Source organism: Parasteatoda tepidariorum, chromosome 12 (assembly GCF_982258835.1).
Source record: "Parasteatoda tepidariorum strain Cologne lab strain chromosome 12, Ptep-v5.0, whole genome shotgun sequence".
Classification (NCBI taxonomy): Eukaryota; Metazoa; Arthropoda; class Arachnida; order Araneae; family Theridiidae; genus Parasteatoda; species Parasteatoda tepidariorum.
In genome coordinates, this window is record NC_141766.1 from 52,285,802 (window position 1) to 52,310,790 (window position 24,989).

Sequence of the window (24,989 nt, forward strand, 5' to 3'; positions counted from 1 at the left end):
GAGCAGCACAGTGGGAAATATAGAAAAACATTCTGATACTGCTGAAATTTTCTTTTCGACTTTTCAAAGAAACTGTTATAAAATCCAAAAAATCTTATAGTTGCAAATGTATTTGGAATTTGCAATAATCATATACCTTGTTAATAAAACTCATAACTATAATACAGATTTTGCGCGGAGAAAAAAAAGGTTCCTGCAAAATTACTGCGCTGTATGGTGCTGACATTTCTAGTAAAAACAAAGCAATAATTCTGGTTAATGAAACCAAAATATATGGGAATTAAATCATTAATTTTATATATTTTTTCTTTAATATAGTAATAGTTTACCGGAAATTCTGGTTTTTAAAACTATAGTTTTCATTGCCTCTCTTTTAGAAAAAATAAAAAAAAACTTAAAATTAAATTATAAATTTAACGGCATAAATATTATTATTATTTTTTTTTGCACCATGCATTTAAGGTATCATGATAAACTACCAAATTTTATCTCATAATATAAAACTATATTTTATTGTTTTATTGTTACGTTCACCAGAATTATAAACAAAGCGCTTTGGTATAAATTATCGAACATTTTAGTGCTCTCATTGAGCAAGAAACATGGTAAGTATTATCATACTCCGGTAATTTTGTCCAATTTACTTTCTCCGAGCGTAATAGTTGTTTTGTAGAAAAATTAATAGAATCTGAAAAAAGTCAAGTCAATTTGATAAATGGTACTTATCTCTTAGAACATATTTTGTTGTAATAAAAATTAGACAAATATTGTAAAATTGCTGCTCCCTGGTTATGTTATTTTAAGATAATTTTTTTCCCTGAAAATATATCATTACTAAGTGATCAAAGTAATTTTATACTTTTTAGAGATGACGGGATTGATGGTAGGTGGTGTGTTGGATCCGTGTCCAAGAGTTAATGAGTATGATGTCCACCGACCGATGTCTCCTCATGTAGTAAATGGTGACTGGTGCACGATAAATCTGACCAGTCACAAAGTCATCCATGATCCCGTAACACATTAATATCTCTGGGGATACTGAATTGCAGATTGATCGCTCTCTGGCGTAGATCAAAAGCACGATTTGTGGATGAATGAATAGATGTATGAACGCGTCCACCCTATAAACGGCCTATGACAAGTGTGTGGCTTAAGTTGCGTTCTTGACCATAGATGGCGCCACTGAAAAACGAGAAACAAACCCTGTGCCTTAAATTCGTTAGATTTCACCAATTGGCAAGTGCATTGGAAGCAACAACAAAAGCAACATTCTTAAATCACTTATCTAGTCAGAGGGAAATTTTAAAAAAGTGATCTTCATTTATGGCTGGGATTCTAGTTATCCTGATATTCTACTTTTATAACTGTCGTTGAACAGCCGACCCAATTTAATGAGTTTAGGACTACTAATGTTCAGCACGATAAAAACTCTCATTATATTGATCTCAAACTATAATTAGTTTTTCAGTGGTCCAACAATACAATTATGCTAGTGACTAAGACTGTTAAAACTTTCTGCTCTAAGCAGAGTAATTCTGAAATTAAAAATAGTATTGTTTATTACTTTTTTGCTATGAATTAGCATTTATCGTAACTAAGTACACATATATTTTTTTAACTGTGTAATTTGGGTAAGTGTCATTTCAAGATAATTTAAATGATTCTGTTAAAATTGCCGAAGTATTATACATTTGAAATTTTCTTTTATAGCTTAGCAAAAGAAGCAATTACTGCTGAAGGTGTAATATTAAAAATTTCAGGTTGATAAATGAAGATCTCTTGCTGGAAAACTGCAAAGATATACACTTTTATTTATAAAATTTAAATACTAGTGTGGTTAAAAATTAATTAATTAGATGGACCATATAACATCTCACGTTTCTGAATTGTTACCTTCGTAAGTATTAAAAAAACGACTTTAGATAGTGATAGAGTTATAAGAGCCTAAAATGCAAAATGTCTCCTCTTAAGTTGATAAATTAATACCTCTAAAAATACAAACTGTATACTCGAGGTAGCGAAATAATAACCTAAGGCAGAACACGGAACACCTCATGTTAATAAAAAATAACATTTTCAAGTGTCGAAAAATACAATTGAGGTTGATTTATAAATGCCGGAAGTGTAAAATAGCACACCTTATGTAGATAAATAAATATCACAACAATTATATAAATCCGCACTTGAGGTTGAAAAATAATAACCAGAAGTAGAACATCGAATACAATATTCATAAAAACAATTCATAAAAAACAACTTTTCCAACTGTCGAAAAATGCACTTGTGGTAGATATATAATAACTTGATGTGTAAAATGATGCATCTAAAGTTCATAAAAAATACCACTACAAGAATAAAATATATGCTTTAGGTTGAAATATGAAAACCTGAGGTAGAACATGAAGCACCTCAAGTTATTAAAAATTGCCTTCACGACAGTCAAAAAATACAGTTGAGGTAGATCCAGAATAACACGAAGTGTTAAATAGGTTGTTGAAGAAATACCTTAGGTTGTTGAAGAAATACTTCCACTGGTGTAAAAAAGTACATTTCACGCTGATAAGCAATAACCTAAGGTAGGAAACGAAACATCTTAAATTAGTAAATAGCTGTCTCTCCACTAATGTAAGATGAAACACCTTAGCGTGATACATATATACCTCTGGAGGTATATTTTAGATATGTTTGAGGTAAATTTGGATGTATTCATTTGCACCCTTTTTAACCAAACGACATATTTAAATTACAATCCCATTTGTACCTCAAAAATACCTCAACTTTTCCGTAAGGGAAGTTAAGCTACGTGATACGAATACATGATTTTCTCATCATCGTATGCTTAACTCAACAGTGGATGCCTATTATTTTGAAATAAATAAGTGCGTGATGTAAGAAATAAGCAACTTAGTTATTTACATCAATGTACAAACCTTAACCAAGACGGCAAATTTATCAATCTCCTGAATGGGGATTCAAATCCCAGCATTGAAACCACAATATATATATATACATACATATATATATATATATATATATATATATATATATATATATATATATATATATATATATATATATATATATATATATATATATATATATATATATATATATATATATATATATTCCATCCATTCAACATATGAGGTGTTTCTAGTGTATTACACACCTCAGTTGGTGGCCGTGGACAATTAGAATAGGAAACTTTTACTCATGTATGAATAACAGCACCACAGAGCTGTATAGTACCCTTCACGATAGATTGCACCACTACATAAATTAATTAATTTACATTTCATGGTTCATTTGACGAAACACAAATTAACCACAACCTAAATCCAATATCTAGCACCTAACGAAAAACCTAACAAAGTGTAATTACAATCATACCTAACTTAACTTCCATAACTTAAATTTCATTTTTGCAAATTTCGAAACTATACTTGGTTTAAATGGGTACAAATCCGCATAGTTTTCTTTCTCACTCATTCCAGTTAGAAACGATTTCAAACAAAAGTAAAGTAATGATTTTAACAATAAGCTTTACGGTTAATTGTATGGTTAGCTGCTGTCGTTTATTTTACCGTTTTGTCGTTTTATTTTTTGAATGAAATTTCTAACATTGTGTCGTTAGTTCTTTTTAAAAGTAAGTGCTTGTATACTGTCCAAAATAAGTTCTTTTTATAGAAAAAAAAAAGAAAAAAATTCTGATTTATTTATTTTAATAGTAAAAATTTCTAATATACACAACCCCTACATTTCCATGGTTTGTTTGTAATAAATATTGATCTTAAAAATATTTATTTAAAATAAACCTATCTGTAAACCAATCTAGTGAATTATATTATTCCTGCATTATTTTCTGTTCACGAGAAAAATGCGAAAAGAAACTTATTTGCAATTTATTTTTATTACACATGTCATTGAAATAGCTTGAAATTGTGTTCTCGTTATCCTGTTCCGTGCTAAAAATCTTCTTTAACATTACCATATGCTTCATAATTTATGTTTATTGCTCTAGAAAACATATTAAGATTTTAATATTTTTAAATTTAGCTTATGACAATCAATCGAAACAAAAGGACGAAAATAAGTCTTTCAGAATACTATAATTATCAAGTAGGATTTAAAAAAAAACAGAAAAACACTGAAACAGGGAATAGTCAAGGATATATGTCTTATTTAATATTTATTCATAAATTAAAAGCGAGTTCCAGTAATTCTTTAAGATTCACCGCTAAAAAAATAACAATGTATTTGTTGAAACTAGTATTTGTATAAAGATCTGTAATAATTTTTATTATTTTCAAGACAAAAATAAACATTATATTCTTTTCTAAAAATGTAATTATCACCATTATCATAAAACGAATGAAAAACTACTAAATCAAACACACTAATGAAATGTAAATATTTGTGTACAATATAGATAGATACGTAGTTTAAAATCATGTAATTTACTTTCGAAGATTTTCCTTCAACAAAAGAAAACTCTGGATAATGAAGAAAAGAAAATGATCTGGAAAATAAAACATTGAAAGAAAAATAAGTTCTCTTTTCTCTCCATCTAAGAAAAGGGACTTTAAGTTAGATAAACATTACATTTAGTCTTCCAGGCTAAGACGAGAGCAAATTTCGTAAAGTTTTATTTTTGATAGAGATAAGTAGGATATCAGCTACGGAAAAAATAATAAATTTAAAAACATTTTCCCATTGTGTTTCTTTCAGTGAAGTTTAAATTCCGTTTGCGTGTTTTATTTGAGTATCAGAAACATTTTCTGATTGTAGGGCTACTATTTGTGTATGACTTTCAGAGAACAAAACTTGACTCTAAGAGTTACTCAAAGGTAACCTAAATATTGATTTAATTTGTTCATATTAACTATAAATTGTTTCTTGCGTTTTTGGTTTTATAATTCGTTTCTTAAATATTTCACTAGTTAAATGTGTAAGCATTGTTTTTTGTTTTATCTGTTTATGTCTTTCTCCGCGTGTTTTATTCATTTATAATTTACCGTTTGTTGAATTAACTCTTATAATATATTTCAATAGGAAAGCTATGTCTCTAATATATATATATATATATATATATATATATATATATATATATATATATATATATATATATATATATATATATATATATATATATATATATATATATACAGAAAGAGAGTAACGGTTGAGCTCAATGCAAATTTTCTTGGGAACATTTGAGAACAGATATCTTAGAGCTTTGAAATCTAGCTACCTATGATTAAAATTGTTAATAGTTATTCATTCTATATCCTAATAGCTTAGCTCAAATTGAAATGCTTAATATCTAGATTTTCGTACAAAAGTGCAATTTTTAATTATTTCTTCCAATAAAATGTCTTTTTTTCAAGCACTAACTCTGCTCATTTGATGTACTTTATTTTATTTTATCAGTAGATGAACAATTTGTAATTTTGAACCATCATCCAGAAGACAAGGAAACTCCTGGATCTACCCCCAGAGATATTGATTTGATATGAGAATATGGAGGGCTTTGCGACTTGATAGATTTAATGCGCATCAGTCACCATTTAGTACACGGAGACTCTTCGGCGATCGAATCCACGAACTCTTGGACATGGGCCTAGTGCCCTACCCACCGTAACCGTTAAAAATATTTTTAAAAAAATTCCAACTGAGTGCAAAATCTCACAATTGTACAAAATAAAATATCATTTTATATGCAGCAGTTACGTTCAATAAAATTATTTCTTTTGCAAAAACTAATGAATTGAGGATATGCAGGCTTATCTGAAATGAACACGGATTTCTAAAATTCTTATCAAGAATATAACTAAGAAAAGTATAAACATTGGGGAAAGAAAATAATATTTAACCGGTGAAAAAACCAACGAGATTGGCTTTATTGCAGAAAATAAAGCAGAAGGAAGTTGTTGTTGATGTTGTTAATTTACGTAGCTCTAGAACTGCACAATGGGCTATGGGCGACGGTCTGGGAAACATCCCGGAGGATGATCCGAAGACATGCCATCACAATTTTGATCCTCTGCGGAGGGGATGGCACCTCCGCTTCGGTAGCCCGACGACCTGCGCGCGAAGTCGAGCACTTTACGGTAGCACAGTGTAACGAGGACCAATACCGCACACCCTCGGTCCCTACGCAGACTGATCCAAGTGGTCACCCACCCGCACACTGACCGTAGCCAATGATGCTTGACTTCGGTGATCTGCTGGGAACCGTGTCTTAACGATCAGTCCACTGCGGGACCAGAAGGAAGTTAAATGACGATTGTTTTAAATACCTTTGAATTTAAACTTTTAGTTAAACCTGATTTGATATATTTTTCATTTTCATCTAATGGGTTTTTAATAAAGTTTCCCATCAAGAATTGAAATACGAAAAAAAAAATTTCAACGGAATACGCGAATAAAGATTTGCTCAGATTGTAAAAATTTGCTTTTCATGAATAGATTTGGATATTATTAATTTTAAATAACTTGCATGCGGTAATCTAAAACAGTAAAAATGAAGCAAATTTCAATCATGATGGTTTTCCAATGACGGACCAAGATAAATGTGATTGTCTTCATCTTGAATTTCAACCAAAAACCATTTTACAGCTATATGGGACCATCAAATCTTTCCAGAGTTAGGAATTGGCACCTTTTTCACGTTAGAAAAACATAACATACCCTTCATAGTATGCTAGATTTTTATAATTCCCAGATGTTCCATTTAATCCATCATGATCGAACATAAATTACTAGAATTTTGTATCATAATCCATCATGCATTTTGTTGAGACCATCAAGACTGCCCAACATCCCGATATTGAAATTAATCCAGCTTCACGGGTCAATCACACTTGATGCGTTTGATGGACTGGTTTCTTTCGTTTCAAACAGTGAATCTTATCTCTACAAAGTGCGTGACCAAGAAATGATCATTTTTGCCTGCTCACCCAAGAGTGTTTTCCACCACCGCCACGCACAATCGGACGATTTTTCCCTCCTTTGAAAGAAAAATTATAGACTTTAACTAGTAGTTTCAGTTAAATGAATTTTCAATTTATTTAACCGACAATTGATATCCATCCTTGTACTAAAACAATACTTTCCATCATGAAATGAAGGAAGTTATTGACCTTAGATAATCAAACATAACTTGTTGGTTGACCATCATAGTACTAAAGCAACATTTTCCCTCATGAGATAAATAAATTTGTTGGTCAATGATTTTCTAACATAACTGGTAGGTTGACCATCATATAGTGAAATATCATTTTCCAACATGAAATGATGGAAGTTTATTGGTTCATCAATATCCTTTTCTGCATTAAGGGAATTGTCGGCTGCTGTTTACTATTAAATAATGTTTGGCCTTCAAGAAACCAACATAAACCATCAAAATATCTTGATGGTCTTATAAACAAGTTTGTTTTGGGTTAGTTAAATGACATTTAGTTATAGTTACATGGTTCTTAGTTACGTGACTCGAATTGAATTACATAACTCACTATTTTTAGTTGTTTGCAAGTATCTTCGAATACTTTACGAAAGAAAAGGAATATTTAAAGTTTTTTTTTATTTATTTTAGAAGAATGGATAAAAACAATGATATTTTGTGCAAATTTAGTTTTAGATTAACATTATCAATAATCAGTGCAATAAATAAATTCACATAAACAAATTAAATGACTCTCAAACAAACTAAACGATGCGTTATTCTTGAATTTACTTATTTTTGGTATTGTAACAATGTGAGAGACCAGTCTGAAAATAGAGATCGTTTTGAAAATTTCCTGTTTTTAGGTTGAAAGTTTCAAAAGATAGCACCACAAAAAGTTAATAACAAAATATTATTCTTTGCTCCGCCAACGGTCAAAAATCTTTTGAGCTAAAAACTTGGAGTGCTGGGGAAAAAATATGCGCTACCTTATAAATTTTCTGCATGAATTTTCTTTAGATATAAATATAATACTACTATGTATAAGAAAATTCTTAGAAATGGAAAAGCTAAAAATTCTCCTTACCGATTTATCCAAACCAACATTTTAATTTCATCCTGTATCTAATTAGTGATAGCTTTAGTTTTTTTTTTCCTTTTTTCTTTTTTTTTTTGAATTAATCATATAGTAAAGCAAAATAATAACGTAAAAAGCTTAGAGTAAGAAAGTAAAAATTGAGCCTTAGCTGATGTTTAGGATAAACGAAGGAAATTTGATAAGCTTTATTACGAAGTGTGCTAATCTGAATGTTCGAAAAAAGGCAAGTTAAAATTAATATCGGAGATTTTTAGTGTCTGGAAATTTAATATAGATTAAGACAGTGTTTCATTCGCTAATTTGAAATATATATATCAAAGTTTTGTCGAGACTATAATAATGTTCTTATTTATTCCTTTATCTTAAACGTGATAGTTTCATTTATAAATGGCGAAAGTTCAATACATAAGCTTATGTTATGAGAAAGTAAAAAAAAAATGAAAAGAAACATTAAATAAAAACTTAAATGAGATGACCTAGATTTTTCATCAAAATTGAAACAAAATTTCATATCAAGTCTTTACAAACTTAATTTAATTCAAAACTTTTAAAAATTATATGCTCCTAGGATTTAATTTTAAATACAAATACTTTTCAATTGTTTTTCAGTAAGAAAGCACAATCTCCGCGTTTTGTGATTTAGATATTTTAATGTTCGTAACAAAATTTAGTTTAAAACACTCTTTTTAGATATTTTATATATATATATATATATATATATATATATATATATATATATATATATATATATATATATATATATATATATATATATATATATATATATATATATATATATATATATATATATATATATATATATATATATATATATATATATATATATATATATATATATATATATATATATATATATATATATATATATATATATATATATATAGTGAGAGAGAATTTTTTATAGGTCATAAAATGATCAAGCATAAGCGATTCCGTAAAAGTTTGAAAATGAAATAATCTTAACTGTAATGGCTTTTTCTTCTTCACGTTCAGAATAAAACTTTGAAAGTTATGTTTTCTTGAAATGTAATGTAATAAGGAAAGACATGAAGCTCAATTGCTTCGCTAATTCTTCTCGCGTTAAGGATGATTGGAAGATGCAAACCGAAAATCTTTTGGCCTTATTGAGGGTGAGAATGGACTGAAATAAATCCCAAAAATGACCCGAGAAAAAAAAATATATCGTAAACTTCAGTACTATTTTCACCAGAATAAAGTGGATTTAGTCATACAGCCTTCTTACTTTCGGACGACTGCCCAATTTCCGGCCAACATTTTCTTTTCTGCTTTTGTCGGCAATAAACCAAGTTGTGATTGCGTGATTTCCTGTTCCGAGTACTCTACTTCTTATTCAACTGCCATTTACAAAAATTGCGGGGGAATTTTTTGTGGAATTAACCATTAGATTAGATGTTGAAATTGTATCAATGTTTAACAACACTTTTCAACTTTTTTCATTTTATTTAAATGAATGTAGCAAACTGAACTTTTCCTTTATAAAATATAATATAATGCTTAGTAAAGTAGCTTAAACTTAAACATTGTTGTTGTCTCATGAAGAGAAAATAGACAAAATAATATAATTGAAGTGATTAAATTTAGATATCATTAAAATGTTAGTTAAATAAACATATTTGTTGAATGTTGGGATTGATTAATTGGATTTATCTTGATTTTTTGATATGAAGCAAGTATAATGTTTGAACGGCAAACTCTTGAATATGCCAAAATCACTTCATAGTGGCAAAATTAATAACAATCACTGAGGACACAAGTGATTCCACAGTTTTTTGTAAAATTTCTATAATAGCATGCGGATCATGGGTTAGTGTCCAATGCTGAAGATAACATAGTTTACATTTCATGCGACGTAAATATGAGTAAGAGTGAAATTAGTCAGACACTTGATTCGCTAACTTATCCTATTTTTTGAATGATTTGATTATCTGAATAACGATTGAAAGGAAATTATGTGTTTGAAACTGAATCACGTATCCAATGTATGAATCAGTTGTTCAATGTTGTATTTGAAATAAAAACGCAAACACTGTAGTTATATTTCTTCCTCAGCAAATGCATGAGTCAAAAATTTGGGTTATTAATTCCATATTTATTAAATAGTAATAGTTACATTAATAATGATAATGAAAATAGTAATAAATTGCTCACGGGATGCATTTTCTACGAAAAAAAGTGCCGATGTGTTATCGAATTTTTTCTGGCAATCAATTGTTCAATCAAATTATGACAGCCATTTTAAATATATAATTGCTTTGCGGCCGTTGGCGGCCCTTAAGTTTGCCCCACATGCTTAAAAAGTACATAGATATAACGAAAATTGAAAGCCAACAACAGTAATATTATGGTCAGAACCCTTATTATGATACAATTTCGTTACTAATGAAAATGTAAGAGTTTTGTATCATCAGTTTATCAAATATCTACCAAAAATATTCTTGAAGAAAGATAATGTAACTCGTTCTTTAATAACCCTTTTGGTCACGGAAATTTCTGAAGTTATAGGCCTTTTTTCCGAGGAAGAAACTGTTTTCCATACGTTATTCAATGGGTAAGTAGTGTGTAACAGAAATATTTCTATTCAATTTTACCCATATTTTCAACGCTGATTTACATAAGTAATTTTTTCGTTATAATTACTATAATATTCTCATCAAACACAATCATATAATCAGAATACATAATAAATAAAATGCCACTAATATGCTACTTACATAATACAGTAACATTAAAGGTTTGAAAGACTTTGCCATGGCGAGGAGATGTATGTGCAATGCAGGTAAAAGATTTGATGTTCATATCCTAGAATAAATTATGTATAGTAAATATTCAAGTGGACAAAACAATTTTTAAAATTTATTTAAAAAGAAATAAATAATGCGTAGTTTGCTATACGTTTTATAATGCAGTCGATGCTTGTTGAAAGATGAACTTCCAAAATATGCTGTGTTTAAAACACTTTAAATTTGTAAAAGGTTTCATTAGATTTTGTAACAATTCATTCAGGTTGTATTTTTGTTTACATGATTTTATTTTCCTTCCGTTTCTGAGCTATAATCCTCTTGAAAGTGATTTTCTTAAGGGTTAATTAACAAATTAATCAACAAAAATAATAATATTTCTAAAATAATTTTCTATTATATTTTTATGTACTGGGAAAAAGATTATACAATATTGAATTACACTTACAATAATGAATTATTTGCATCAACGACATTACTTAAATAAGAAGTTATCGATTTTAAGGACAATCAGTGAAAGAAAATTGACATGAGACACTTTATATTTTCTTCATTGATTGAGTGTAGTGAAGATAAATATTAAATAATACATAGAACTTATCAAATAAAAAAGTTCGATTTTACATTGAACAAATTACGCTACATTTTATAGTTAATTCGTATTTAAATTTCATTAATTTTCTTAAATAACACCTTCTAGTTCATTATTTTTAAAGTCTTTTTTAACAGGTTTTCATAATTATTTTTAAACAAGTCATAAAAGTTAATCATTTAGGAAAAAAAACCTAAAATTATTACTATTTATTAAATAGCTTGCTTATTCTAACAGTTATCCAAAATAGTTTTACTTTTAAGGGATTGTTTAGAATGTTTAGAACGAGAAACTAGCAAACATAAAATGATTAATGAATAATATATTCCTTAATACGAGATTATCTAATTTTTAACCATGAAATATGTGTTTCCAAACGTGTTATTTTTATTTTAGTGCATAAACTTACAATTAACGAATAAATAGTGTCCAAAATTATTATAATTCTCACTAAAAGGTTTTAGTGTTCTTGAACTAGACAATTTTATGGCTTAGAACTGAATTAATTTTATTTTTGCTCTTAAATGAATATTTAAGTTTATTTTCGAATTTATTATTCACCTCCTAATTGTAAGGTAAGAGAGATTGTTGAACTCTGTTTGTGTTTTAACACTAAGAAACAAAACCTAAATGGGAATTAGAATAAGCAATATTTCTGTGTGCACTTGCTTATGTTGTTCACCTAAACTTTTACATTATTTGATTCAATTATGAAATATTTAACTGAATAGAATAATCTTTAAATAACATTTGTCTTGAAAATTAATCAAATATCAGTATGGAAAGCCACCATGTGCCAAATCTAACAAATTGTAAAAAAATCTGATCAGGTTAATTAAAAAAGAGCAGGTACTCAAGGTACCGGCACATTTTACTGCAAAATGCCATTTTACCAGAAAATGTTACAGAACAAAAAGCGGATGTACCGTAATAATGACACTAAAATTACTGAATCATCCTAATTAAATTATATTACTTTACATATATATATATATATATATATCCATTTTTACAGTGAAATATTACCGTCGATATAATATTTTGCTGTAAAAATGGATTTAACTGTAAAATAGTTTTTTTTGGATTATGCACCCACAATTTGATCCTTAATTTGTTACAGTGTTAGTACAGCCAACTTACTAAAATTATCACAAAATATCCAATGTAGCAAATAACTTTACTTTTTAATAAGTAAAATTCTGAATAACTAAATTCTTTAATAAGTGAATGAAACTGTAAAAATTTAAATCGCGCAGAAACTATGATTGAACAGAATACATGAAAGAAGGTCATTGAAGAGTTACATACCTTGTTCAATGAATTAGAAAGATAAACATTTTTAGTTCTCTTTTTGCACGAATAATAGCCCGTATTCATGAGGACATTAAATCTATAGGAATGTATTTACGTCTAAATAATACCGTACATTGTCTACGTTGGTTACAGAGAGTTCATAATAATCTTAATTAAACCCAAATTGAGGATTGCTGACGAATATGACTTCCCAAAATGTTGTAAAAGGGAGGTTTTGAAGGTCATATTGAAGCTCATGGAATACATTTTTTTCTACGCTTCTGGCACGATGCATTGTTGAATTATCGCATGTTTTATCAGCTTTCGAATAAAAATGTAGCATAGCAGGGTGAACTTGATTTTCGATTGGTTTCGTATGGTTGGTTTATTTACCCTTGAAAAGCAGCACTTTGATATTAGCAACTTGTCTCACATTATGTAACTCCTACCAGACTTTCTAATAGTGCGAACATGGCATGTGAAAATTTTCTAACTCATTTGCCAGTGTGTGTAGAATCTGGAATTGTTGCATCAATAAAAATCCTTTACTGAACTGTTAACATACCAAATATTGAATGCTCTTTTAAAAATCTCCTCTATGCCTTTGTTTACTTTCTCTTAGTTCCAGTTTCAATAATATCAAAGTTGAATTGTTTCGAGAAATCATCATAAACTGGGTAGACAGTAAATATGTGTTCAATATCTTCATAACTCTTGCAAATTTTATAGTTCGGGGGTACAATAAGTATGATTAAATTATTCCACCGGAACCTAGTAAGAACTGCAAGAGATTTTCCAATTCAGTGGGGTTTAACGATCCGCTTTCTCATGTTTGGCATTTTCTTAAATAAAATAAAAAATTGATTCCATACTTCATTAGTTCGGATAACAAATTTTAAACGAAATAGAAGCTTGTGCTATTATTGCAGCCAACTACAACCGAGTGGAAAATCTCCAAAAAAAAGAGAGCGAGTAGTTGTAGGACAGGGGATTGTAAATAACCGAACCGAAATATGAACTGATGAAAAGTAATTTCTTTTAAACAGATTTTTTTCTCCCATTTTTTTAAAAGTGTGTCCCATAAAGTTTCTACTATTAAATATATCCTTATTTAGCTCAATACAAAGATTTATACTATATTTTAACACTATTGTTTTAATAATTCTAAATGCTATATTACCAAACCTATCACACCACTAGTAACATAACAAGCTTACACCAAGATCAGAGGCATACACAAACTACTTCTGAATCATTTTTATTTCGAAGAAAGGAATTTTCTTAGGACATTGAAAAATTATTAGATCAAATCAGCAGATTGTTTTCTGTGGAGCAAGTTTCAGTAAGGGGTAATTTTTCGTCCCCTTTCATACTTAACTACTACAAAAGGTTTGACTACTGTTATAAAAGGCGTGTTCGTTTTCAGTTGTTTCATGAAGATAATTATGTTCTTATTAGATAATTCACATACATCTGTCAATTATATTAAATAATCTCCTTATATTAAAATCATATCAGTTTCCGCTGTATTAAGCCTAAAGCAAATTTATTATATTCTGCAACTGTATAAAGCTAATTTATTTCAAAAACACTTGAGAAACTAAAACTACTTGAAAAAAGGAGCAACTAAATGACCTCCAAAGAAGTATTCTGGTGTTTGACTACACAAGGAATTGTCTTTGGTATTTGATTGCATCAAGAATTACCCTTGGTTTTTATAAAGTAGTTGTTATTCTTTTTAATGAACTGATCGCGATTCCTATTTTTACAGTGCAGTGTAATGAGTATTACAGACATACTGGCTATGTCTGTAGATCTTACTAATTTAAAGCTTTCAAAATCTTATAATATCACATTATTAGTCTCATTATTACATTTTCTTTTTAAAGTTTAAAACTGCTAGGTGTTAGATTTAAAGGGAAACATTAATCGATAAATCCCAAAAAGGAAAGGAAAAAAAACTCTTTCTGTAAGAAAAGTCTTTTACAATATCTCATATTACAGAACTCAGACATTTTTCTTTATTGGTCTTTAATTTCAAGAAAATGAGAGTTAAGAACAAATTTAGGAAGCAATACATTAATCAATGTCGACATTTTAAAAACAGCTCATTTCCTCCTTTCATTCTACCTCGAAACATTTTGGTTAAGCTTGTAATTATTGCTAATTAAGAAATAAACTCGATTATGGACCATTAAACTAAATTAACAGCTTTTAAAATAAGTTTTAACCTTTCTCCTTGAAAAAAGTATAATGAAGAAATGAATGATGGTTCTCAAAAGTTTAACATAAAATTTGTTTATTTCAAAGAGTGCGAAATTTAAATAATGATGAGTGACAGTGAAAGAATGTTACAACTGCTTTGAAGAATCTGAAATAATTTAAATATATTTATATTTATTCTGTAGCGCAACACCTATCCGAATTTTGTGCAAAAATTGTGTGAACTTTATTTCAAGTCAATAACAAATCAAATTCAAAGGGTGAAGATAACACCAATAGTTGATACACCACTCAGAAACTCGTTAATGAAAAAGGTTCGCAACTCCGTACGTTTGTGTATATTTAAACTATTTAACTACGTTATTGTGTAAGTTTTAAGTGTATATAAAGGATTATTAGAAGTATAAAAAATTTGCAACTCAAGAGTAAGCTGCTAGAAATTTTTCGGAAAAAATGGTTAAACAACAATTTATTCAATGGTTATTTTACCATATTTAATAAAAACAGTCAAATGACAAAAAAAATGGTAATCAAACTGTTAAATTTGAGAAAAACTGTTTATTAACTGCTTTCACCCTATACTGTTAAACAATCAGAATCTTATAGCACCAACTAGAAGCACATAATGAAGCTGCTTATTTCTTTCCAACTACGCACGAATCATAGCCGAGCGGGCTTATCTGTTGTTTTCATGGCCGGAAAAACTGAAGTCCTAGTGTTGACAACATAAAATTTCCTGAATTTCCTTCAACACATGAAGAATTTCCAGTGTCCGTCACTCTCCAATGCTCATTACCTTACCAAAGGCAGAATTCCTATATCTAGTTAAATAATATATTTTTTTTTACGTTTTTGAAAAATGCTAGTTGTAAATGGTTAAAAAATTTTATAGTTTTGTATTCATGGTTTTATAACCATACTTTATGTAAATGGTTTCAAAGCCATAAAGGAAAAAAAATGTTTTTTACCGTAACCTTTTCGATTAATCGGATGGACAGACCACCGCCTGCTATTTTATAATAATTTTAAAATGAAAATTTTAGCAGTGTATAGCGGCCAGTATGGTATTTTGTTTAGATATCGTGCAAAAGATGAGTTTTTATTGGCGGTCAGAACATTATTCATAACAAGTAGAGTGTCATTCCTCTTTACTAATTGATAAAAAAAAAATTTATTGCGGTTGAGTTTTTGCCGCATAAATTTAATCATCAAGTGCGATGGATTTGACAAACTTCTCATTCTAATTGTTAGAAAATGTATGTATTATTTTTAGATGTATAAGAAAGATAAATATGTTCCCATAAGATTTACATAATGCCCGTTGTACAAAACAATTTTATAATACTTAGCTTATATCCTCTTTGGTTTTGTTCGAATCTATATTAACATTTTGTCTCTGCCGAGTGTATTTTTGAAAAACAAAATAATTTTACTTCAAGAAATATTGTATATATGATTCTTAAATTTAGGATTCTTGCTTTAGATCGTACCGTAAAAGTAACTTAACTAATTCTAACGTGATTTATATCTTACTTTACTTATAAATTATAATAAAACATGGTGGCGGCTATTTTATATCAAGTAGTTTAAAAGAAACTTCTAAGTGCTTCACTACAGCAGCAAAAACTTTCCTTGGTTTTGGTGTAATGCAACAGAAATAATGAAACACCCCTTTCGTGTAAAGTAGTTGCCACCATGTCTGATGTTCAGATACACAAAAATGTTTTACAGTGTAGAAATAGACATAAAAGGAAACTAGAAAAAAGAACTAGAACTTCTCAATTAATGAATGTGCTTCGAATTTCACATTCATTCCTTATTTACTTGATGAAAAAAATTGAAATTGGAGTTAATTGAATACTACTAATTATTTTAAGAACTGTTGTCAAATGTTTCATTTTAACTAGTAATTCCTACGTGTTGGTTTAATTTTCTATTCAATGTTCTGTATTGAAATATGATATTTAAACTTAAAAAGCCATTTTTTCCTTCAGTTCAAGTTTAAACTTGTTACCTTATTAAAAATTTCCAACATTTGAGACATGGAATTTGAGTCATTCTTCACATCATTTAAATTAAATTCGCGAAACTCTTGTTCAAAAGCGTATTTAAAAGCGTATTTAAAAATATGAAATGACATGAAGCTCGATGGCTTATTTTTTGCTTGCATAACTTCCTTAACGATTCTAAATAAATATAAAATAGTTTAAGAAATAAAATTCTCGGTTAATTGACTAAAGGTTTTTTTTTCAGAAAATGTTCTTTTTTAGGATTTCAATATAGATCTGATGAAGAATTTAGTTACTACGTTTAATTAACGTTTCATTACGTTTCATTATTATTATCTTATAAATTCATATTAAATGTAATTACCACAACTTGATAAAAATTTTAAATGTGCATATTGAGTGTAATGGACTTAAAATCAATTTAAAAATTACTTTAAAATGTACGAAAAATTCAATTAATTTTAAAATGTTTGAACATAATGTAAAATATTATTAACATAAAATTCTAAACTTATGTGAGATTAAAAAAAGATAAATGTGTGAGTAATTTGTGTTTACTAAATGTAATATTTTCTGAATTTAAATTAACATTAAAGAAAACACAAAACTTTTCTTCAATATATCAAAAATCTACAATTTCAACTATAGGTTTGATGCTTGCCGCCCATTTTAATAATAATAATAATTAAAAAAAAATAAACAGAGTTTATGTAGTAATCATCTTGAAGAAATGTGTCCCATCGGCAAATGATGCATTTTTAAAACCATTCCTTAATACAAAAAGTTTTAAGCTCTGAAATATGCGTTTTTTTAATTATTTAAGACATGTGAAAGTAATATATTTAAATATTACTTTAATATTTATAATGGGATCAAACTTAATTTCTTACTTTAATATTAAATACTGGCCGGGTAGCATGTTTGTCACTGGACTCACGTTCGGGAGAACGGAAGTTCGAATCGAATCCAGTCGCGTGACTGGTGCACGTTAAATCTGTCTGGTCACAGGGTCCTCCATGTTCCCATAACAAATTATTCCTCTGAGGGGGCTGAATTGGAGATATACCATTCTCTGGTTCAGATCGAAATTAGGATATGTGGATGAATGAAAGGATGTATGAATTCGTCCACCCTATAAATGGGTACGAGGTGAGGCAGAAATCAAATTCTTGGTCTTAGATAGCGCCAATGGAAAACAAGAACAGAAGCACCCCTTTATTTTAATGGCAGACAGTAAAAACATTAATGCTGAATTTTAAATTGCGTAATGTTATACTTGCAATTTTTGAGACTCTTAATTTTAAAACGGCAAAGACGAAAGATATATATATATATATATACATATATATATATATATATGAATAAGATATATATATACATCATTAAGAAAAAAATAATCGAATTTTTAGCATCATAGTTCCATACGGGAAAGAGATCCTTACACTTAAAAAAAATTATCATGACAACCAAAATACGATATAATTTTCTGTGTTTCTGTCTGCATGGGAACACCTAAGAGCATGGTAATTACCGAAGAGCTGTGGTATTAATTATTTTAAAAATTAACATTAAAATACGGTTTAAAAATATATTAAAAAATTTGGGCAAATGTGGAAAAAATTGGGGATTTTATCATGATACCTTAGACGATGGTATAACAACATCATTCCGTTAAATTTACTTTGCAGTTTTGCATTTTGCATTTTTTACTAAGTGTGCTTTGAAAACCAGAATTTTCGATAAACCGTTACCATATGAACGGAAAAAATACCAAATCACGGGTTTAAATTAAATATATAGGATTTTCGAGATATTTTGTTTTATTAACCAGAATTAGGTTTTTTTACAAGGTATTAAACAAAACTGAATTATAGCAGAGTTTGTCTTCTTATGACCGTGCATAAGCGAAACAACTTTCCTTTATTTAAAAATAAAAAATGAAAAATTATACATCTTTTTGGAAGATTCAGTTGCAACGTATAAATTGTATTCTGGTTTCATTCTTAAATATTTCCTTATCTTCATTTAATGTAATCCCTAATCCTTGGGATGCACAAAGTTTGCCGTATAAACTAAGAATAATGTTTGTTACGACATTGTTATCTGATTTTGAATGACTTCAAACCAATAACATCATTGCAAAAATAACCGAAATCAGACAATCAAGACTTTGACTACTTTATGACTTATAAATATATACATTTAGATGGTTAACTATTACAGTTTTAAAAAGTAATATATGCATTTGACTTTCTATAAGTTTTGTTTCTATATCTATCAAGTATTTCGAACTTTATTGCACAATAATTTACTGGTTGCGATTATTATTTAAGCATTTTGTTATCACACAATTTAAAAATGTAAAATAACAATTAAGTTCTTTTAACAAAATGTATGGTAAATAATTTACTTAAATATAATGAAGAAATATTTTATTTAAATTGTATTGATAAGACACTCGTATATAAGGACATGATTTGTTTTACTCTCTTTTATTAAGTTCATGTAATTTGTAGTAAAAATGTATTTCATATTGATCATAAATATATAGAACTTTTCAGATTTATGTGTAGCATTACAGAAGCAATTGTTGTTTGTTTGGAGAACGAAATAGTCCAAAAGTATTGCTTTAAAAGTCTTCTGTGATAATTTGTTGAATTGAGAAGGTAGTCATGGCTCTATCATTGAAGAATCTGATATTGACTGTGCGGCAGTATTACTAGATTTTTTTATCGCATTCCACGTCTTTTCCCTAATTAAAGTTGGTATATCTTTTGAAACAATTGTTTTTGAGCATGAAGAAAGTGTAATATATTGGAAAATATTTATTGACTTATTAAGTGCTCTTTCGCGAAACTAATTTCCTTTAACTCATGTATACTCAGATCGAGTATCAAATAGTTCATTTGTCAAAGACCTTTGAAAATGCAAATTTAATTTTAATTAACCCGTTCATTAATAATTAGGGTGTCTTTTAAACATTCTTAAATTTTTAAACCCAAATTCAATCTGTTTTTAAATACTTTAGTTAAGCAAACATCAGAAGCTTAAAATGTAATATTTTGATGTTTAACGATTGACGATGAAAGACGGTTAATTAAAGATAACACAAACTGGAATTTTAAAATTTAAAAGCTATGTTAATAAGGTATATTTCCAAAATTCAATGACGCTGGATTTGAAATTATCGATATATTTTTAAACTAAGAAAACAATATTTGAATTGAAATTTAATTAATTTTCTTTATATAGTACTCGAAAGTTAATTTTTGTCAGATTACGCTCTTCAATATTGCTAATTTTAATAACGACACAAAATTATGTTCAGAACTATTGAGAAGAAAAAATAGGCAATTAAATTTTCGAACTGTTAAGCGTATATTTTCACATGAAAATCATTTCTTATTTAATGAGAAAAGGAATTTACCTGGTTGAACATGAAGTGGCTTGCTAGACAATCATAATGAATTTCAAGCTAGATGTTTGTCTTCCGTCTAAATTACTTTGAATGCTTTTGTTTAGATTAAAAGAAATGAATAAGGGACGCTTATGCAATGCTTATGAAAAGAGTCAAAATTCTATTGTATGTTAGAATAGAAATAAAACTCGAGAAAAAAGTCAACTCCTAGAATTTGAAATAATTATCAATATAAAAAAGCTTGTGTCATGAAAAAATAAAGGTGAAATTGTTTTGAAAAAAGTTTCATAATTAGAATGAATGCATCGAAACAAAGTTTTTTGTCCTAAAAAATAAAGAATCTCTGTTTATTCGCGTTTTTTTTCATTTCTTACAATTTATGAAAAGTTACAGAACAAAAATTGTCGTTTCGGAATTTGAATTTTGTATTTTTTAAATAGATATGAAACAGAGTATTTCTTCGTCACTTCTTTCCATTGTTCCATTTATATTTTATTTTCAAGTTTCTGTGTTAGACACATTTTGTTTATTTTAATTCCATGCAAACATTTTAATTTTAACTGAAAATATGGGGTTATTTGTTGGATTAAAATTTTCTTTAGAGGAAAAACAGCAAGGTACGTATGTTTATTTTTCGTTCTTTAAAGCATTTTTGACTATGAACAATATATTTCTTTAGAAAATACTCAAAAATCGGACACGAATGTAAAATTTATTCCCCATGAATTAAATAGTGTGAGAGAAAACTATGTAAATCCTTTTAAAGTTTAATTTGGCTCTCACAAGGACAAAAGTATTCTGTCAAAATCACCATAAAGTAAAGACACCAAAGAGTAACACACTGGTAAAGACATGTATCGGTATGGTAAAGATATTTCTAGTGAAGGAATCCACAATTCTAATATTTTAACCAAAATACACGATATTTGCACCTTTTATAAGGTAATTTTACCATTCGCTGTTGCTGCGATTTACCAAAAATTCTGCCTTTTCAAATTTATAATTCCTATTACAATACATATAGTTACAAATTCAAATCTCAAAAGTAAATGTTACCAGATAAATGCCTTTACAGCATGCTTTAAGGTATCACAATAATATTACTAAAATGATTTCCGAAACCATGTATTTGATGATTTTTACTTTTTGATGCCTTTGCCTCTTACCAAATAGAAGGATAATAATCTTCAAATGTTTATTGAAACTAGAAGATTATTTAGATGGCGAATTATTTCCTATTCTAATATTATTTCTCAATTATCATAAAGGTTGAAAAGATAAGAATGATTGCTTCAAATTTTTAATTAAAGGTTTTTAAAAATACTAAACTCAGACATACCATACTGTGGCGACTTTTTCATCCATTTGTTATAGAAGTAGTGGGATTTATTAATTTACGTACATATAACACCAAAACAAAACAAACATAAAACAAATAGCACATTTTTGCAAAAGACTGCAAAGATAAACATTGAATGTTATAGCGGAGTTCGAACCCACGGAGCAGAATAGCAATACTGCATGACGAGGTTATAGCAAAACAATAATCGATTATTGGAGTCTCCGCTACAGCTGCGTGGTGTCCTTCTAACAAACGCTCAAAAGCGTAGAGGTGGGTTCAATGTCTCTATGTTGTTTTTCTTACTTTTATGCTACATTTTTTGCAATTTGACGAGAAACAAAATAAAATATTAGGATTAAGCACATGAACCTGTATATATATCTGAACCAAATTTATTTATTTATCATTATACTTCCATGGTTATGATCTGATTCGAACCCGCTACCTCCCTTTTAAGTAGCTGTGATATGCTGTAGTTCATTTACGTCATACTAGAGTTGTACAATCGGCTATTGGCGACGGTCTCGGAAACATCTCAGAGGATGGTCCAAAGACATGCCATCACAATTTTGACCCTCGTCAGAGATGATGATACCCGCTCTATCTGTCTGACGCACACTGTCTAACGTGGACCAATACCGCACACCCTCGGTCCCTACGCAGAATGATCCAAGTGGTCACCCACCAGCACACTAACCACAGCCAGTGATTCTTGACTTCGGTGATCTGCTGGGAACCGTGTCTTAATGATCAGTCAACTGCGGGACTGCGGTGGCATAAAACAAGAAAAATAATTTTACAAAAAAAGCATTATTATTATAAAAATTTATTTTTTTATTATTTATTGTTACGCATGCATATGTATGCTTCTGTGGTCATTGCAAAGTAATATTTATTATAAACCCTTGTCCTCGAAGACCAAATATTATAATCCTTGAAGAACAAATTGCACAAGTTAGAGATGATCATAAAATCAATGCATCCATAGTTAATATGAGAATCGAACCATCTACCTCTACGCTTCTATTTTAGAATTTTTGCAGAGCTCTGATGTAGTTAATTTATTTAACCTGAAGTAGTATTTATTTATTAGCAGTTGAGTTAGCGATTTAGTTCAACCTTGTCCAAGCATTTATAAATGCAGCATTTGTTGGGGTTGGGGTAGCATGACTGGTAGGGTGTTGGACCCATGTCCTAGAGGGGGTGACTTCTATCCCCATTAGCCAAAATTTCGGGGTCACAACGTTCTCCACGATCTATTTGCAGTTTTAGTGCGACGTAAGAAAAAGTACCGCGCTGTAGGAATGCATATATTTTTATTTTATAATTTTTATTTCTGTAGATATTAACTTCGTATAAAATAGAACAAATAACCGGCAAGAAACAAAGTTAACAAGTATTTGCTGAATAAATTAGCGGTTATCAAAATTAATGTTTTGGCGTCATCTCAAACTATTAATAATATTACTGATTTCTGCATTCAATTACCTAATTTCACTGCTAAACAAAATGGTAATAAAAACCATATTTTATAGTTAACTTTACTAAAAAGTGATTACCAAAGCATTTCTGTAAAAATTTTTTGGGTGTTCCCAAAGAGTCAGAAGCATAGTAATTTGGACCATATTCTGTTAATTTTGACCATACTTTTTTCTTCGCGGTGCATCAAAAAATTTTGAATCTTGTTCTTACATTAAACATCTGTTTTAAAATGCGACTTTAACCCATGAGTAATTCATGTTAGTCAGAAATAGTGATAAGACGCACTAAAATTATACCAAATTTATTCCAAAAAACGAAAATTTAATGGAACTCTTATGTATTTTGAATATTGTCTTAATGTATTTTTCTCATGACGTTTGGACTTTCTGTATTCTGTATTCTATGTATTCTGTATTCTGTGTTATCGCGTATTGCACAGAAATTTTGCAATTTTGGCTTTGATAAATGCTTCATTCATCTTTATTTATTTTTATTTTTTCTATGAGCAAATACTAATTTAAAATAGAGACTAACATATTGCAAACCAGTGAAAAAAAAATTCATGAGATAATTGTTTCGTTTCAGGAACTTGGGGACAAAGATGCTTGACAACGTTACTAATATTTTTTTAAAAAAAACATGTTCCTTATTTTTATAACTGTGAGGCAATTAGTGTCAAAAAGTATTACAGTAATGCAATAGGATGTGCATTTCAATTCATTTATGCCATCAAAGCTCTTATGAATCTCTGACTGAGTAGTCATTTTTATACAGAACTTGTTTGACTAACTTGTTTTCAATTTGCCTTGTTTGTCCTGAAAGTAATGCTATTGAGTCGATTAAAGAGCTTATACTGATTCAATTGGATAATGCATTAAATTGTTGGAAAAAAATAAACTCTTTATTCGTATATTAATACCTTGCAACAAGATCCCTATGCATAGCAGGTGTAAAAAAAACTTTTCCAGAATGTTCTTTGAAACCTTGGTACTAGCTTAATTGATAATTGACTTTTTCAGTTGCCCAAAATGATTTCCTTTCATGCAAGATTTCAAACGCCACTACAACAAAAGTATGGACCAGCCACACAAGAGCTTTGGGGTAGCTGGGGAATCGTTAACCTATCAGAAAGGGAGTCATGAATCCCACACAAAATTCGTACGAACAGAATTAGTCCCCCTTTTTTTGCGCGTGGATCAGTTAGTCTGAACTGCACTTGCTTCGGAATTTAGTGCTGTCACCATATTTCCATTGTGTTGTTATGTTTTGTTACATTATGACCATTGACTTAAAAATATTTAGACAATGAAATTATTTAATTTTATAAATGTATTTAAGATGTTTTGCCCCCCCAGTATGGGGAAAAACGTTAAGGGAAAGTAGGGGCCATCACAAATATTCAAAATAGCATAGTACCCCATGGTCAGTAACGTCATGGGAAAGTAGTAAAACAGACGTAAGGAAAAAGAAACATAAAACTGAAAAAAAAATTTATATTTATTCGGTCAAAGATATTCCCTAATTTATGTGAGAGGTACTATCTGTATTAGATGATGTGTGAAAATGTCACAAAAGATGCTAAAGCTTTCCACCTTTGAAAGGAATACATGAGTTACGTAATCAGGCCACTGATTGGTGGATTTGTTCAAATATACCTGGATTTTGTTGAGTATCTGCAGCAGCACAGACTGCTCTTACAAACAGATCTAATTTGGAATTCACAGAGAGTGCTTGCACAGAACCTTTTAGTTCACCCCAAAGAAATAAATGCATAATTTTTAAATCAGGAAAGCTTGGTGGGCAGGAAG

At 29.1% G+C, this 24,989-nt stretch overlaps 1 protein-coding gene across 1 annotated transcript in view; it reads right to left on the reverse strand.

Moving 5' to 3' along the window:
* The window catches only part of LOC107452704 (adhesion molecule nephrin-like), a 435,364-nt gene that overhangs the window by 163,541 nt on the left and 246,834 nt on the right, over positions 1 to 24,989 (reverse strand). The window contains exon 9 of the mRNA XM_071188109.1: positions 10,796 to 10,883. Coding sequence (XP_071044210.1) covers positions 10,796 to 10,883 — 88 coding nt within the window. The remainder of the gene's footprint in view (positions 1 to 10,795; positions 10,884 to 24,989) is intronic.